The sequence below is a fragment of the Arachis ipaensis genome, chromosome B01 (genome assembly GCF_000816755.2).
Source record: "Arachis ipaensis cultivar K30076 chromosome B01, Araip1.1, whole genome shotgun sequence".
NCBI classification, from domain to species: domain Eukaryota; kingdom Viridiplantae; phylum Streptophyta; class Magnoliopsida; order Fabales; family Fabaceae; genus Arachis; species Arachis ipaensis.
The window spans coordinates 135977614-135995977 of NC_029785.2; the positions used below are offsets into that span (position 1 = coordinate 135977614).

The following is an 18364-nucleotide window of genomic DNA, read 5'->3' on the forward strand; positions in this document are numbered from 1 at the left end:
TCTTCTTGTCCGTACAGTAATTATAAATCATGTAGTTCTTCTGCACCCATCTCAGCCTCTGCAAACCCGTTGAATCAAGCTCCTGTGACAGCCATGACGAGGAACTCTTGCATGATGATCTTCCATTCTTCCATATGCATGCATTGTTGGCATTGAAGTTTCTGTAGGAAGCAGTGAATGGAGCTTTGGACCAATCAGTCTTAACAAGTCCACCTCTTGTAGCCCAATCATCTGCGTTCCACAGACTTGAATAGATTCTCATTGGTTGATTCTTTGGAAATGGAACACCAGCTGATTCCAAGTTCTTGAATTCCCTTATAGGGGTTCCATCCACAGAGAATCTGTAATAACAATAATAATAACCACAAATTATTAAACCTCGCTTAGTTAGTAACCTAATAACAATAATAATACGATAATACTAAGTATACACAAAAATTAGCCATTAAAGTCAGCCACCACCACTATAAATATATATTAAAGATAAATTAAACTATACATATATTTATATACAAATATATTAGTGACTGATTTTAGTGTAAGAACCTCATTTTTTATAACATTGGTGCTTACACAATGCGTTGAGGATTCCAGAGAATAGAATAAGTGTGAAAATCTGCGGTTGGGTCAAACCAAAGGTAGAATTGTTGTTCCCTGTTACCCTTGCCTTGGCTGAAGACATTGGTGTGAAGGATGTAAGGGTCGCCACTCAAATTCCCCAAGAACTCGAAGTCAATCTCATCCCATGTTGCTCCTTTTGATGATAGCTGAAAAAGGAGAAGATTTGTTAATATTAGAACGAAGCAACGGCATGATCACTAATAGAAATAGTAGTTGTTACATACATAATAGGCAGTGACGGTGCCAGCGGAGTTTCCAGGGACAAGTTTGAGTTGCATGTCGATCTTGCCAAACAGATACTCGTTGGTGGACTGGAAACCGGAGCCAGAGGCTTTGTCAAGGGACAGGGTCAACAGATTCCCGTTGTTGAGTATCTTAGCACGACCATCGCCCCACGTTATCTGAAAGTCTTTATTGAAGTTACCACCCCAACATGACACCATGCAAAAGCTCATCACAAGTAAGGGAACAACAAGCACTACTACTTTTGATGAAGCCATGTATATATATATGGAGAATTAATAGATGAATTGAAAGAGTTTGATAGTAATATGAGAGAAGAGAAGAGAAGATGGTTGTGTTGTGGAGTGAAGGGGGTATATATAGTGGGAAATAAGCGTGTGATCATTATGGATAACGAAGCTAAGTAGGAAAAGTAAAAGGGAAAGGAAAAGGGTCGGGAAGGTCCCGTGACGTGGCTAAGCTGTTCATAGTTGTAAAAACTTTTGTACAATGGTAACAAAGCTGGCAAAAGCTCATTTCATATCATAATACCGCAACAAAAACTATGTCTTATTTATTTAACTATCGATCTTAATTTGTTAATAATAAAAAAATTCTTAAAATTAATAATTTTTAGTATTTTTTGTTATTTAATTTATAAATACTAAATATATAAAATTTTAATAAATGTGTTTAAGAAGTTAATTATTATTATTATTATTGCGAGGGCGGGTGATATTGGTGGAGGGTTGAACGCGGTTTTACTTTACTTATTACATGGGGCATTATTGGGACCCTAATGGCTGATGCTGTCGCTGTCCTCAGGTAAGTGGCTACCGTCTAATTCTAAACTCAATGCTTTACTTTTATACTACTAAGTGCGTCAAACTGGATAAGATTTAACAATTGGATATGGTCAACCATTTCCATGGCGGTGACACCACCCTTGACCTACTACCCCCTCCCCAACGATATTCACAAGCCCACCCAATGTTTACTCGCCATTTATATTTATATATTATTTATATTTGACCTATTAACATTGTCCAAATATGTGTGCATATATTGAGCTGTATAGCAGTTTTTTTGTTACTCATGTTCCCTCTCATCACATCGACTCTACAGGGTCTCCGAGGCATCCATATATAAATTAAAGATCCCGCTAGGGAGACAATGGATTACAATGCGCTATTGAGTTACAAAATAAACATCTCCCATACAATCTAGAATAATCATCCGAGTACTAGCGATAATAAACATCTTCCCAAAAGTTTAAACTAATTTTGGAATTCACCAAAGCTCAAACTCTTGACCTTTCGGATTAATACCATGCATGATACCACTCATCCCAAAAGCTTCAACTGATGGAAAAGGGTAACACTAATGATTATATCTCTAATATTCTCTAAATTTCCATTGTTCACATTGTATAAATATTCCATTGACTCCTCATACTTTCCCATAAATTAAAAGTTTATAAATAGGATTCAGAAAAAAGCTCAAAATCGTGGAGTCAAGGAGAAGAATTATTTTCACTACTCTTGGTAACATCAACGTTTAAAGCATTATTAAGCGGCGTACGTTTATCAAAATGCTTTTTTCAGAGAAATATAACTATTTTTCATCCAATCGGAAAGAAATATCCTGAATGAGATAAATATATTGCAACTTAATGGACAGTTATTCCTTAAATAAACAGTCGTTAAATCAACGAGAATGAATAACAGAATAGTAACAAGTAAGAACCATATCATAGGGTATTTTGTTCCTTTTTTTATAAGATGTATTTATTTATTTATTTCTGTAGCCTGAGTAGTATAGATGAAGTTGGTCACTTATAATTGCTAATGATTTGGTAAGAACAAAATCATCACTTAATAATTAGTAGTAATAGTGATTTTCCATAAAAATTATTAGCTAGTTATTCGATATTTAATTTCCCTATATTACACACACCAATAATCCAAAAAGAAGATTAATTAAATTTACCGATTAACATATACAGCCTCCTAAAATAATGGTTTATGGGGAACTCATCCGTTTAATTAAAATTACCGGTTAACATAGGTGAATGGCATTTATACTTGCGTTCCTTAATTTGTTGCCTCTTTCGGTCAATCGCATTCACACTTTGTCCCTTTAATTTGTTGCCTCTTTAGGTGGTATGTATAGACTACAACACGTGCAGCGGCGACGAGTTGATAAATTCGGCCACGACTTATAACAAAAGACGCATTCATATGTTACATTTAATTACTCTGTCTTAATGTAACAAAGTCAAAGAAAGAAACCCATACCACTGAACCACACCGTAGTTTACTTACTTGACGTACATGTATATGTAGGTATATAAAAGAATTAATGAATTGAACAAAAAAAAAAAAAACACCTTATAAGTCAAACATAAACATCTAGAAGCTAATGATTATGCATTAACTGCACTCAGGGGGAAGACCTTGAGGAAATCTTTTGACGTCGCTGCAATAATTGTAGATCATGTAATTCTTCTGCACCCAACGCAGCCTCTCTTGCCCTGTTGTGTCCAACTCTTCTGAGAGCCATGATGAAGTACTGCATGATGATGAAGAATGAACGCATGCATTTGCATTGAAGTTTCTTTAAGAAGCAGTGAAGGGTGCTTGGGTCCAATCTGTCTTGACAAGACCACCCCTTGTGGCCCAATCATCCGCATTCCAGAGGCTGGTGTAGATTCTCAGGGTGTGTGTGGTTGGAGGAATTATAAATAATTCATAGGAATTTTAAGATGGAAATATCATATTCCCATGTTTGGTTCAAAGTTTGAAAAATTATTTTTAAGCAAGTTTGATTTCAGGGAATTAGAATACCATTATTTCAATTCCCACCTTTTCCTTGGGTATCTTTGATTCTTCTGGGAATAGAATCTTTGTAACAAAGTAATACTTGAACCACACACACCCTTATTGGTTGTGACTTTGGGAATGGAACTCCCTTTGATTCCATGTTCTTGAACTCCCTTATTGCCTTATTGGACTACTATCCACGGAAAACCTGACATCATCATAATCAATTAAAGGTGTGTTATTAGCAAAACATGCACATTACATTATTAAATAACATTTCTAAAGGATGCTTGCTTAATGCTTACATAATGAGCTGAGGATTCCAAAGAATGGAGTAGGTGTGGAAATCAGTAGTGGGGTCGAACCTGAGATAGAACTGTTGCTCTCTATTGCCTTTGCCATTGCTGAACACATTGGTGTGCAGAATGTAAGGCTCTCCACTCACATTTCCCAAGAATTCAAAGTCAATTTCATCCCAATTCGATCCCTTTGATGATAACTGCATACCATACCATATACATATATAAATCAATCAATCAATGAGCACTGTTAACTAATAAAAACATCGTGAGGAGATAGAGTTATAGACTTACATAGTAGGCAGTGACAGTGCCTGCTGAGTTTCCGGAAACAAGCTTGAGCTGCATGTCAATCTTGTCAAAGAGAAATTCGTTCTTAGATTGGAAACCGAAACAAGAGGCTTTGTCAAGTGACAATGTGAGTAGCTCTCCATTGTTGAGCATCTTGGCCCGCCCATCACCCCATGTGATGTCAAATTCTTGGTCTAACAGCTGAAGCTGATACCAGCAATGCATAGAGGACACAAATACTTACTGTTAATGAACAATGAAGAGATGCCATTTCAATAATGTAGAGTGTTAGTAATACTTGAGAGTCAGGGAATTGTTTCTTTGGCAGAGAAGTAGGATTCATAGGTATTTATAGTTGTGCTATGGAACTGTGGAAGGAATTGAAGGAGCAGGGAAGGTGCAATGGAGAATATTTGTAACAAATAAAATAATAAAAAAGAAAAAAAAAGGGAATGGTGGAATTGGCTAGCATGCTTTCTTGCAAGAATGGTTGGGTGTGGATGTACCTTCCTTCTTAAGATGCACATTTGGTTTTTTTAGTGTAAACAAAATAATATAGTAGATATCCTTTTCTATTATGCAATATCACACTGTTTAAACTTTTTCTTTTTGAACCGAGTACATGTCTTATTTTTTTTTTCCAAAGATAAATATTATTTTATTAATATAAAATAAAAGTGTTTCCATAAGGAAGTATAAAAGAATTGGGTATTCTCATTTATCATCAGCTGTGACTGAAAGACTAGGAGTTTAAAGAAGAGTAAAGTAAGAGTAAAGAAAAAGTAGCATCTATCAGGTATGGTTCACGAGTTCACGCACTAAATTGCTAGCTTCTTTCACTATCTCTGGTGCTGGGCTTATTACCTTCTCAAAACACACCGATTCCTCGCTTTCCAAGTGCTCCAACACAACGCCGCTATGAGGGGGGTCTTTTGTCTACCGTCGAATTGAGCCACTGCCCAGGATAAGACTCGTTGCCACCAATTGAAAAAAGTTTCTTCTTCTCTCATCCATAGGTCATGGGTTATTAAGCTTAGGCTCCATATTATTGAAGACAGGGGGCATTGGAACAAAGCATGAGAAATTGATTCAGCTTTCAACATGCATCTTGGACAAGTGGCAGGAGTGGATGCGAACCGGTTGTGAACTTGTTGCAACACCGGAAGCTTTTCATGAAGACTTTTCCATAGAAAAATCTTAATTTTATGTGGTAATTTCAACTCCCAAATGCTATTCCAGACTCTGTTGTGTATGTTCTGGGACCTCAATGAAGTAGGAGAATGAAAGAATCCATAAGCAATTTTGTATCCTGACCCAACTTCATATATACCAGATTTCGTCCAGCACCAATTAACTTCATCCTCCTCCTCTGTTGGTTTGATTGAAAAAATTTTATTGCATATATCAACTGAAAAAATCGACTCAATCAGATTTTTATTCCAACTTCTATCAGGATTTAGTAACGCACTAACGTAATACACTTGCAAATTTGGTGGGATTGTGAGTGCATTTTGAGGGACATTAAGGGGCACTGGTGGTGGGAGCCAGGGGTCATGGAAGATGCGAACATTAGTGCCAGAGCCTATTTTCCATAACAAGCCTTTCTCGATCACCTTGCGCCCTTCAAGAACACTTCTCCAACCCCACGACGGTACGCTTCCTATCTCTGCATGTAGGAAATCTGTATATCTGAAATATTTAGCTTTGAGCATTCTTGATATAGTAGAATTAGGGTATTTCATTAGACGCCAACATTGCTTGCCCAATAAAGCCAAATTTTGCGCCCTTAGATCCTTGATCCCCAGCCCTCCATCTTTCTTTGGTCTCGTCATTGTGTCCCATTTAATCCAAACCATTCTTCGTTCTGCGCCTTTTTGACCCCACCAAAATTACGAGAGCATGCTATGAATCTCAGTCAACAGCGTGTCCAGGAGCTTGAAACAAGAGAGTGTATAAATAGGAATCGCCTCCCCCACCGCTCTCAATAGCGTGTGCCTGCCACCTGATGACAATATACTTCTTTTCTAACCCATAATCCTCTTCTGAACTTTATCCTTGATAGCTCCAAAGGTTGCTTTCTTTGATTTTTGAACTATAGAGGGCAGTCCCAGGTATTTGTCTTGTGCTCCGATATGTTCAATATTTAGTGTCTGAGCAACTGCTAGTCTTGTGTTCTGAGGAGTGTTGTGACTGAAAAAGATAGCCGACTTATTCAAATTGACTTTTTGCCCACTAAAACCCTCATAGGTCTCTAGCAATTCTAGAATGCTTTGGCTTGTATTATCCATCAAAATTGGAGCATGATCCGAGCCTGACTCTGTGAGCCTGTGCACCACTGCATTCGGAAACTTCAACTTCCATTCCATCCCAACTAAATAGCGGTCAAGCCTCTCCTTCACCAAATCCTCTCCTTGTCTTCGATTTGTCCACGTGAAAGGGTGTCCCACCATTCCAATATCCACCAATTCGTTACTGTCAATAAAATTAGTGAATGTTGCAATGGTGGTTGCTGATTTTTGGCCTCCACCCTCCTTTTCCGCTTGGCTTGTTATAGCATTAAAATCGCCTGCTATTACCACTTTTCCTTCCATGTGTTGGCTCATTGTTATAAGCTCCTCAAACTGTAAGGATCGAATTTGTTCTGAATAACTCAAATGGACACCAATGAACACCCATACCTCACTGCTTCCGACTTCCTTAATTTCGGCTGCCACAAAAAATTCTCCACTGCTAATAATTTGAACACTGATACTGTCCTTCCAAGCTAGCACAAGTCCTCCTGCCACTCCTGCCGGGTTAACAATATGCCAGTTTTCGTAGCCGCATACCCGAAGTTTTGCTTCCACTTGTCGAGATTGGTTCTTTGTTTCACTTATAAACACAATCTCGGGGGAGTGGGATTTACAGATCCCTTTTAAGGTGTGAATTTGTACACCACTGCATTCGGAAACTTCAACTTCCATTCCATCCCAACTAAATAGCGGTCAAGCCTCTCCTTCACCAAATCCTCTCCTTGTCTTCGATTTGTCCACGTGAAAGGGTGCCCCACCATTCCAATATCCACCAATTCGTACAATAGGTACAGAACTTTCCAAGTCTCTCATAGCGCAGTGCCACTTCTACCTCCTTTTTATTAGGTCATGCCACTATTAACTGATCTCTCACTTGCCTGGTAGCATCGATATTGATTTTGGCTTTCACAATCCTAGTTTCTCTACCTCGCATCTGAAATTTACCTACCTCCAACACTGTGCCCAGATTCTCTCCCAATTTACGTCCAACTTCGAGGGTTTTAAACGATTCTGGCAAACCCCAAAATTGAACCCAAACTGGAAAATTGGAAATAATCTCTTCATCACAGATCTGATCTTCCTTCCATCTCTTGACATGGAGTACATAATCTTTGAATAGCCATGGAGAATCACGTTCAACACGCAAGACATCCACTTCTTTATTAAAAAAGAATTGGAAGGAATTATCCCCTTTGTCACTCACGCTAAATCCTTCCGGATTTCCCCATATAGCCTTTAAAGCATTCCCCATGGTTCCAATTGAGAAGGTTTTGGAAGCAAAGAGTCTGCCATAGAGACTATTGGAGCAAGCGTTAATACCTTTTGATATGTCTGCCTCTTTCAGTAGAATCACATTCCTACCTCTTTTCAGGTTGTCTTCCTCGATCCGATCTTCATCCCTCGTTGTCTCAGCCATGCAAATTACGTAGACTTGTATTGAGATTTAATTGATCTTGACAATGTAGCCTTGACGGCACTAGGAACTCCGTTAAGAAACCCTAACAGAGCACTAAGAAACCCTAACAGTAACACCAAGTACCTGTCTTATAGATAAAATACTTTTTAAACAATTATTCTTTTTGTCAATGTATTCTAATGTGATCATGTTATTAATATGCTTATATAATTTAAGAGTGCATAACACACTAATTTGATTACTAGGAGTTTTAAATTAATACTGAACTACATTTCAAATGTTGTTTAGGTATTCAACTGGCAATATAATGTAATGTTACATATTTAATGTTAAGATTAGAGATTAACCTACAAATGAGGGCTTAGTGCTCATAAATATGGGAATGTAACAACTAACTCATTAAGTATAAAAATAAGAGAATAATGTTATGGAAAAAATTAATATATGATTTTTAAAGTACTACTAACATTAATATTGGTTATAATATCTACTACAAATACTAATATCCGAGTCACTTGAAGTTACTAATATAGAAGTCACTAAAAGTTGTACAAAAAACAAAAGATATTGCACAAAAAAACATATATAATAACTATGTATAAAGATCACTTCATATTAAATAATATTATCATTTTTTTTCTTTCTTTTACCATTGTGGTACCATCAACTTGGTACCCCCACCTCATGGAAGTGGAAGTGTAATCATGCATCTATTTTGGTTGTTGACCTTAAATTATTCCTTTTAATTTAAAATCTGCTGGCAACATTTTTATATATTTAAAGTACTCTTAACAAAAATCAATCCTAGAATCAATTAATTAAATTATTAACTATTTTGAATATTTTGCAAAATGAAATGTATATTTTTTTTGGTGACTTTGCATTTTTTTGTGGTGACTAAACCATGAAGATCTTAATTATGACATTGTTAGTTTATTTTACATTCTAGTGGCAATCCTTGAGGGAAGCGTTTTAAGTCTGAACAATAGTTATAGACCATGAAATTCTTGTGCACCCAGTTGAGTTTGTCCACTTCAGAGGGCTTCAACTCTTGTGTGATCCATTTTTCACCAACGGAATTATGATTGTTATTCTTTTTGTTTAGGTGTGTGCAAGAAGACTTAATAGAAGGAGGAGTAGACTCAACACAAGCGTTGACAAAAAAATTTTTAAAATATGCAATGAATGGAGCTGCACTCCAATTTGTCTTGATTACACCACCCTTTGTAGCCCAATCTTCAGCATCCCATAAGCTTCCATACATTCTCATTGGTTTCTTCATTGGAAATGATATATTCCTTGATTCGTAGTTCTTGAATTCTCTAATAGGAATGCCATCTACGTATAAGCTGAGTACACAAATTATTAGTTAGATGAAACAAATAAACATGCATGGCTTTAGATTGATTAATTAATTAATTAAGGAATTGATACATACATGACGCATAGTGGATTCCACAGAATTGAGTAAGTGTGAAAATCAGAAGTGGGATCAAACCATAGATAGAATTGTTGCTCCCTGCCACCTTTACCTTGTGTGATTACATTAGTGTGAAGAATATATGGGTTGCCACTCAGATTTCCAAGGAATTCAAAGTCTATTTCATCCCAAGTTGATCCCTCTGATTGTAACTACATTAGTAAACATTCTATCTAGTTAATTAAAAAATTAATTAGCATAATAATATGAAGAAAATTGAAAGAGATTGGAAGGAGGAGTGAATATACATAGAAAGAAGTGACAGTGCCTGCAGAATTTCCAGGAACAAGTTTGAGTTGAATTTGGAAGTGGCCAAAAAGATAGTGATCCTTGGATTGGAATCCAGAGCCAGAGGCAGCGTCAAGGGACACAGTAAGAAGCTGGCCATTGTTGAGCATCTGGGCACGCCCGTTACCCCATGTTATGTCAATTTTCTTATGCAAATCACCACCACACAACATCATCATCATCGTCATACTGAATAGTGCCACCATAACAACACTAGTGGGATAAGGCAGAAGCATGTTGTTCTTGTGAATTTAGGAGAGAAAAAGAAGAGGATGAATGATATGATGATGAGAGATTCAATGAATAAAGAGAATGTATCTGAGTGTGAGGTGATAGTGGAAACAGATGTCAGTTATAACAGGGGTGGTTTAGACGGTGAAACAGCCATGCCTTACTACAAGTGTATAAGTATGTCAATTATATTTGGCATTTTGTCAATTATCCATTGTGTTTTTTTTTTTTTTGTTCAAATTTATAGTAAATCTTGCAATTGATATGATATAATAATTAATATTCAGTGCAGGTTGTATTTGCTAGAATTCATTTTGAGGGTAGCGGTGAAATGCAATAACAACCAGTTAATTAAAAAAAACTACTCTTAAAGCCCAACTCAATTTATGAATAAAAGCACAATCACCCAAACACTTGGAGCCCCAACATTTGGTCAAACAGATATATCGGAGTTCTTCATCTTCCTTCAAATAATAACTACTTTTCTTCTAACAAAATCTATAACTGCATTTGAATTGAAGTTTTTAAATGTGAATTTGTCTAAAATTAATTTTGATAAATATGAAATAGTGTTAACTTGATTTATATTTGAAAACTTTTATATCAAAATAGATTGTAATAAATTAAATATTATTTAGATTACATTATTTAAAATTATATTTAGATAAAATTATTAAAAAATAAATTTATATCATTGAAATCATGCCGCTTAAAATATGAAGACGTGAGATATTATAATATTCTTAATTTATAAAGTCTATAGAAAATTAGAAAGTGTCTCTAGAATTTACATTAACATAAAAGAATTATCAAATAGAAACACATAATATGTCTCTAGAGCTGACTCAACAAAGATAATAATAAAATAGGTTCTCTGAAACATATCAGAACACCGAAACTTTTAACATAGTCCATTTTGAATCAGAAGAATTGATTGAATGAGCCAAAAAAAATTTTTGGTTTTCCACACAGACCACCACCGTTCTATTAATAATTTAATAGACCACTGAAACAAAATAAAAAATGACACAAACTAAATTTGCTATCCAACTGTCATCTTCCCACCTTATTTTACTACCAACTAATTTTTATTATTCTTATTTTTTCAAATTCTAACACATTACCAATGTTGTCACTATAAATATTGTAGCACACCAATTTACTTCTCATCACAAATAAATACGAATTATTCTGTTGTGTCTCACATAAATAAAAACCTGTTTTGTCCAATGGTTGCTTCTTGTGTGAACAATAATAATGATGCATTGATTGTAATTGTCATAACATTGTTCCTAATATTGCCTCCTTCTTCTATGGCTGGTAGCAATTTCAACCAACAAGTTGATATCACTTGGGGCGACGGTAGAGGTAAGATTCTCAATAGTGGCAAGATTCTTACCCTGTCTCTAGACAGGGCTTCTGGCTCTGGCTTCCAGTCCAAGAATCAGTATCTGTATGGCAAGATTGACATGCAAATCAAGCTTGTCCCTGGAAATTCTGCTGGCACTGTCACTGCTTATTACGTAAGTCATTTGCTTATTTCTTATTTCCTCCATTTATATTCATTTAGTTATGTATGATTATTTGTGAACAAACTGTGCATGTAGTTACGTTCAGATGGAATATCATGGGATGAAATAGACTTTGAGTTCTTGGGAAATCTTAGTGGTGATCCTTACGTAGTTCATACAAATGTGTATACACAAGGAACAGGTGGCAGAGAGCAACAATTTTATCTCTGGTTTGATCCAACCGCAAATCTTCACACCTATTCCATTCTCTGGAATCCTGCACACATTGTGTGAGTAATATTAACATTAACATACGTGAGATATATTTTGAAAATGGAGAAGTATAGACAAATCATTCTTAACTAGCTAATTTTAAACAACTGCAATTAATAATTATTAATTTTTTATTTTTTAAAAATAAAAATTAAATAATCACTAATTGATGATAATTAATTAGTATAGAGTATAATTTAAAAGCTTTTATTAATTTATTGTTGGCTTTTTAAAAATTATATCTCTTTATGTAATTATAATTTATTTAAAAGATTGTAACTTGAATAGTTATATTTTTTTAAATAAATATTTTTAACTTTTTATTTATTCTTGAGTACGTTGGTACTCAATGCATATAAATTCTCCTCGTTTTATTATTTTGGAATAATTCATGTCAATATTTTTTGTATGCAAAAGAAAAAATATCGAATATTGTTCTGTGAATTATGATTTGTGAGTATAAAAATAAGTCGTGTTTTTTATCTTATCTTTAAAAAATTTGTCATTAACCTATTCATAATAAATTAACGAGGGTAATTAAACTAAAAAAAAAATGTTTGTAACACGTTTTCTTATTATATTCTCTCTCATGGCAAAGACTGCAATGAGAACTATTTCTCCCCAAGTGGAGCTTCCATTGCCTTGAAAGGAGTTTGAGAGTAATATTCAGCGGGACTGCCTTTCTTAAGCAGTTTCTTATTTTTTTTTTCTTTCTTAGTTTTTGTTTATTTTCTTTTAAGTCACAAAAAAAAAAAAATTCTCTCTCAGTTTTCTTGTTACGTGTTCTTTTATTGTTGTCATTTTCTAAATCTCAAGTATTGCATATACAGAAGTTCACAACATAAACATTAATTTTTCATTGAAATAATATTAGAGTAATAACCTACTCAGACTAATTCAAAATTCAACCTAACAGGTTTTATATTGATGGGAGAGCAATAAGGGAGTTCAAGAACTTAGAGGGTGTTGGTATTCCCTACCCAAAGAACCAACCAATGAAACTGTATTCAAGCCTGTGGAACGCTGATGATTGGGCAACAAGAGGAGGGCTTGTGAAGACAGATTGGAGCCAAGCTCCATTCACAGCTTCCTTCAGGAACTTGAAAGCCAATGGTTGTGTTTGGTCCAATGGTGTTTCTTCATGCAACTTATCATCAAACTCCTCTGATAATAACAACTCTTGGCTCTCTCAACAGCTTGATTCAAACGGTCAGAGGAAGCTCAAATGGGTGCAGAAGAATTACATGATTTATAATTACTGCTCAGACATTAACCGATTCCCTCAGGGCCTCCCTCTTGAATGCACGCTCCTAACCACCTGATTTCAAATTCCGTGTTCCCCATATTCATTCTGCAGTTTAAAATTATTTGTATAATGTTCCAGTATAATAATAATACCTTTTTTTTTTATTAGTAAACAAGACCACTATTGCTGGTGGTTTTATTATTATTATTTAGTGGAGCAGAACGAATGTGCGTGGTTTGTGCACTTATAAGCTAGTGAATCATCGTTTGTTACATGTTTTTTAATTTTTATTCTCGGCAAGCGTTACAAGCAGTGAAGCAGTTTAAGTGGTTGTTGTTTAATGTTTAACAAGTTAACAGAGATTCAGAGAATAAGGACAAAAAAAAGGGTAGCACGAAGAGGCAAGCCACTAGCTATCTACACACTGCCGAACGGCTCTGTCATCATCGTAATGTTTTAATTTGTTTCGGAAAATGTTAGAATAGGCAATTGGTTTTTAAATTTTAACTGGTACTGAATAATTTAATAACTGGTAATAAATAATTTAATAGTGATACACACACAATCCCTTAGTTTATGCAATGAGATGCTTATCTATGCTTTACAAAAAGGAGCTCAGAGAGTAGGTGAATTTTAACCATTCATCCCAGCATTTCATATAGATATAATCAGTATATATATTGAGCTTAGGCATGTGCAAGTCCATTTGCATTATATAATTGCATTTTCAATGAAAGACTATCTAGTGTTAGGGAGCAAGAGAAGATCGAATATGTTACTGCTACGATGCAGGCACTAAGTCGGAAAAAATAAATATACAGAAGAGTGTTACACATACAAGTTATTTTTGTTTACAAGTCTTACAAGTTGGACTTAACACGCGCGTTACTGAACTATCTTCGCGTGTTTCATCTTCGTTTTCTTTTTTACAAAGAAGAAGAAGAGGAAGCACGGAGAAAGAAGAAGAAGAAAAAGAAGCACAAAAAAAACGTGAAAACGTTCTCTCTTTGCCTTCGATCTCCTTCTATTTTTTTTTATTTTCATGATTTCTGAAATCAAGCTTTGAAATTGTTTTGAAGATGATGGAACTTCAGAAATACACTCGAACAATTACAAAAATACACCCAAACGATTACAGAAATACATCTAAAGGATTACAGAAATACACCCAAACAATTACAGAAATAAACCAAACAATTACAGAAATACACCTAAAGGATTACAGAAATACATCCAAAGGATTTAAGAAATACGCCCAAAGAATTTAAGAAATATACCCATTATATAGGGGGAGACAGTATATTTCTTCTTGAAATCTTTTAATGTTTTGCTGGTTAAGGATTAGGCACATGACAGAAACAATCTAGAAAAAAAATCTAGAAGAACAGTAAAACAGTATCTTGAATAATGTTTTTTCATTTTTTCTTGTGATTTTGATGAAGGAGAAAGAGAAAACGAAAAGAGGAGAAGAAATTTCAATAAAAAAATATGGAGGAAGAGGTGGTGTTGATGACGATGATAACGAGAGAGAAAAATTACGAAAAAGAAGAAAAAGAGACACGGAGAAAGAAGAAGAGGAAGAGGAAGAGGAAGCACGGAGAAAGAAGGAGAAGAAAGAGGCACAAAAAAAAACGTGAAACGGCGTGAATATAAATGACTTGTATGACTTGTATTGAAAATCACTTGTATGTGCAGAATTACTCAAATATAAAAGCATGCATATATTATTTTGCAAGGTAGAATGTGAAGTTAGAGTCGTATAATATTTGACTTCATCACTATCCCTAATTTTAAAAACAATAAGAGAATAAAGTACTTGTGAATCCAATACCTCTGAATAAAGATGAAAAGATTATGTCATTTAAATTATAATTTATTGTCCGTAAAATTTTTATTATTAACTAAAAACAAAGACGATATTAACACCCAAAAAATTTATTACAAATTACCTAAGCCAAGCTTTTTCTCCTCATTCCAATAATGCATCATATTGTCTCAAACTTCATTCTCTAGCAATTCTAATTCCTATTTGTGTTGTTCTTTTCTTTCTTTTGGATTTAGTGCTTAAACTAATTTCTCTCGTAGCATTCTTCTCATCCAAATCATGTTTGATACAATTTACAATAATCTTATTGTCATAACAAGTCAGATCGAATTGTGATCCAATTCTCCATGTTCTAATAGCAAAACTATCAGATTTATGCTCTTCACTTTCATTAGATACCTCCTTTATATTTGACTCGCTTCTCTTCTTCTTTATTATTTTTTTGATTTTTTGTTTTATTATTCTCACATCTTTTGAGTTTTTATTTTTTATTAAACTATTTTTTATTGGACTCATCTTCTTTAATAACTCTTTTTTCTTATAACTTGTTTTTACTTTATTTTTAGATGTTGATTGACTCTCTTTTTCTCTCACTTTATTCTTTTTGATACTTCTCTTTTTCACTTGTGTTAGCATTTTCTTTTCTTAACTAGATTGAGTCAAATTTTTTTGATAATATCTTCACAATCTAGTGAAAAATAAGGTTAGAAACAAATTCATTTCTTTCTCATCATGACCCTCATAACTATTTATTCCTCCATTCACGGTAGCTTCCTTGAATTAGCCATATTTGTTAGAATATAATTAGGATCAATTAGCATTATTTAGCATATTTGAATATTTATTATAAGATATTACGTTTTTATTATTCCGATTCTCTTAACACCTATAAATATCCTTCTATATTGTATCATTCAAGGCAACTTGAATACAACTCAATAATACACAAATCTTTTTTCCAATTTAGTCTCTTATTTCTAATATGGTATCAGAGCCATGGTATCCACCTTGAGGAGGATAGGTTGATTTTCTTTTGACGAAATCACTGTACTTTTCATACTTTTCTTCCATGCCATTTTTTTCCTTCTCTTTTGTCAATGTTTTTATGCTTTTCATACCTCACCGATTAGCTCATTCACTACTTACTTATTCTCATGAAAAAATCATATATTTTTCGTCACCTTCCAATAGTTTGCCATCTCTTCGCACTTTATCACTTTTCAGCAGTTTTCCAACAGTTCACACCTTTTCAACAGTTTTTTAGCAGTTGACTACTTTTTGCGGCAGTTCCGTCTGTGTTTTCTTCCAGCAGTTTTGTCTGCGTTTCCTTGTGGTAGTTTCATATGCGCTTTCCTTGTGACAGTTCCGTCTGTGTTTTCTTGTGGCAGTTCCATCTGTGTTTTCTTGTGGCAGTTCTGTCTGTACTTCCTTCCGGCAGTTTCATCTGCACTTTCTTTCGGTAGCAATTCCTTGCGCTTTTTTTTGGCCATTTCATCTATATCTGTTCTATCAGTTTATGCATTTTTTTTTCTTTATTTCTTTGTTTTAAATAAGTTTCAAACTCAAGTTGTCACTTGAGTTTGAGGAGAGATGTTAGAATATAATTAAGATCAATTCGATGTTGCCCCAACACTTTACTTAGAGCTTTTACGTGATATGGCAACTTCTCAAAATAAGAATAAGTAGCCAAATATAGACTTTCTTGTGTTAGCACATCCACCAAAATCTGAATTTGAATAACCAATTACTTCTAATTGGCTAGACCTTTTGTACATGAGCATATAATTCCTTGTACCTTAAAGATATCTTAAAACATTATTTGCAACTTTCCAATGATCCATTCCAGGATTACTTTAATTTGTTACCTTCCTATAATTCCTACTACAAAGCTAATGTCCGATCTTGTGCAAGTTTGCGCATACATAAACTTCCTACTATAGAACTATATGGAATTCCTTCCATTCGCTTCTGTTCTATATCATGTTTTGTGCATTGCATAAGACTAAATTTGTCACGTTTTGAATTGGTGCAATTTCTGTGGAACACTTTTTCAATTATCCATTTCAAGATTACTTTGATACCTTCCTAGCATTCCTACGACAAAGCTAATGTCCGATCTTGTGCAAGTTTGCACATACATAAGACTTCTTACTACAGAACTATATGAAATTCATTCCATTCGCTTCCGTTCTATATCCTTTTTTGTGCATTGCATAAGACTAAATTTGTCACCTTTTGAATTGGTGCAATTCTGTGAAATACTTTTTCATATCGAACCTCTCTAGAACTTTATTTATATAGGCCTTCTGAGACAATCCTAACAATCTTTGTGATTTATCACGAAAATTTTCAATTTCTATCACATACGATGCCTTCTCCATATCTTTCATTTCAAAGTTTCTAAAAAGATATTCTTTAGTCTCACGCAATATTCCTAAATTATTTATTGCAAGCAAAATATCATCAACATATAAGACTAGAAAGACGAACTTACTCCCACGTATATGTATACATCAACAACATTTTTTTCAAAATCGAAAGAAAGAATGGTATTATTAAACTTAATATACCATTGTCGTGAGGCTTGTTTTAGTCCATATATTGATTTCTTAAGTTTACATACCATACGACATTTTTCTTCAGTTGAAAAACCTTCAAGTTGATCTATATAAACCTCTTCATCAAGATTACCATTCAGAAAGACAGCTTTCACATCCATTTGATGTAACTCTAAGTCATAATGAGCCACAAGTGCTATAATAATATGCAATGAATCTTTCTTAGAAACAGGTAAAAATGTTTCTTTATAATCAACACCATTCTTTTGAGTAAATCCCTTAACAACAAGTCTAGCTTTATATTGTTCAACATTGCCATTTGAGTCTCGCTTAACTTTGAAGACCCATTTGTAAACAATACATTTAGCACCTTTTGGCAATGTAACAATATCCCAAACTTTGTTATCTTCTATGGATTTTAACTCTTCTTTCATGGCATCAATCCATTTTTTTGAATCATCACTATTTATGACTTGTGTAAATGAAACTGGATCTTTAGATATTTCAATATCTTCTCTTCCTTAAGTAGAACACTTCTGAGTATATATATGTGTATAAATATTCTCCGGGTAGCCTTAGCTTCGCGGGTTGAGTTAGGAGAATGTTATTTTGTATCATTGGCTCTATATTCCTACTTTTATTATCTTGTGTTTGATAGTTATAGTTTTCTCCACACGCAAGATAGTCCGTTTTCGGAGCGTTGCGCTTTTCGTTTCGCGATTTTGTTTTACCCATCTTTCAAGACTCCTAGTTTATTATATTCTTCTTACTATTATATGTATGTGTTTTAATTTTAGAAGTCGTAGCACCTCGCCACCTCTATTTTACATCCTAGGTGTAAGGCTCCGTGTGATAGGGTGTTACAAAATTATCTTTTGTAAATAACTAACATGTATTTTAATTTATATATACTCTTTTTGAATCGGGATAATATTATTATCATTATTTTTTGAACTATATTTTTCTGATAATATATAAACCACTTTATC

General features: G+C 34.2%; 4 protein-coding genes and 1 pseudogene across 4 annotated transcripts; 1 reads left to right on the forward strand and 4 right to left on the reverse strand.

Moving 5' to 3' along the window:
- Positions 1–1228, reverse strand: LOC107642186 (probable xyloglucan endotransglucosylase/hydrolase protein 23; the record flags this gene model as incomplete). The annotated part of the gene is given in 3 exon segments (XM_016345491.2): positions 1–341; positions 574–767; positions 846–1228. Coding segments are annotated over 3 exon segments (811 nt in total), but the record flags the coding sequence as incomplete, so codon positions are not given.
- On the reverse strand, positions 3191–4741 carry LOC107642196 (annotated as a pseudogene).
- LOC107615658 lies at positions 7394–7963 on the reverse strand. Its single transcript, XM_016317708.1, has one exon. It carries the CDS (start codon positions 7961–7963, stop codon positions 7394–7396), a length of 570 nt encoding a protein of 189 aa, XP_016173194.1.
- LOC107642218 (xyloglucan endotransglucosylase/hydrolase protein 24) lies at positions 8877–10110 on the reverse strand. Its single transcript, XM_016345516.2, has 3 exons — positions 9692–10110; positions 9402–9595; positions 8877–9312 (listed from the first exon to the last, which is right to left on the reverse strand). The coding sequence occupies exons 1-3, from the start codon at positions 9965–9967 to the stop codon at positions 8892–8894; spliced, it is 891 nt and encodes a 296-aa protein (XP_016201002.1). The 5' UTR covers positions 9968–10110; the 3' UTR covers positions 8877–8891.
- Positions 11115–13199, forward strand: LOC107642206 (xyloglucan endotransglucosylase/hydrolase protein 22). The gene is made up of 3 exons (XM_016345510.2): positions 11115–11485; positions 11570–11763; positions 12663–13199. Exons 1-3 carry the CDS (start codon positions 11192–11194, stop codon positions 13066–13068), a joined length of 894 nt encoding a protein of 297 aa, XP_016200996.1. The 5' UTR covers positions 11115–11191; the 3' UTR covers positions 13069–13199.

Excerpts from the sequence above, each read along its gene's own strand:
- LOC107615658 (XM_016317708.1), bottom strand. The coding sequence starts at position 7,963 with ATGGCTGAGACAACGAGGGATGAAGATCGGATCGAGGAAGACAACCTG.
- LOC107642218 (XM_016345516.2), bottom strand. The coding sequence starts at position 9,967 with ATGCTTCTGCCTTATCCCACTAGTGTTGTTATGGTGGCACTATTCAGT. Across the intron at positions 9,596-9,691 it reads GCACTGTCACTTCTTTCTAT|TTACAATCAGAGGGATCAAC; the intron begins GTATATTCACTC and ends TTACTAATGTAG. Across the intron at positions 9,313-9,401 it reads TGGAATCCACTATGCGTCAT|CTTATACGTAGATGGCATTC; the intron begins GTATGTATCAAT and ends TTGTGTACTCAG.
- LOC107642206 (XM_016345510.2), top strand. The coding sequence starts at position 11,192 with ATGGTTGCTTCTTGTGTGAACAATAATAATGATGCATTGATTGTAATT. Across the intron at positions 11,486-11,569 it reads GCACTGTCACTGCTTATTAC|TTACGTTCAGATGGAATATC; the intron begins GTAAGTCATTTG and ends CTGTGCATGTAG. Across the intron at positions 11,764-12,662 it reads TGGAATCCTGCACACATTGT|GTTTTATATTGATGGGAGAG; the intron begins GTGAGTAATATT and ends TCAACCTAACAG.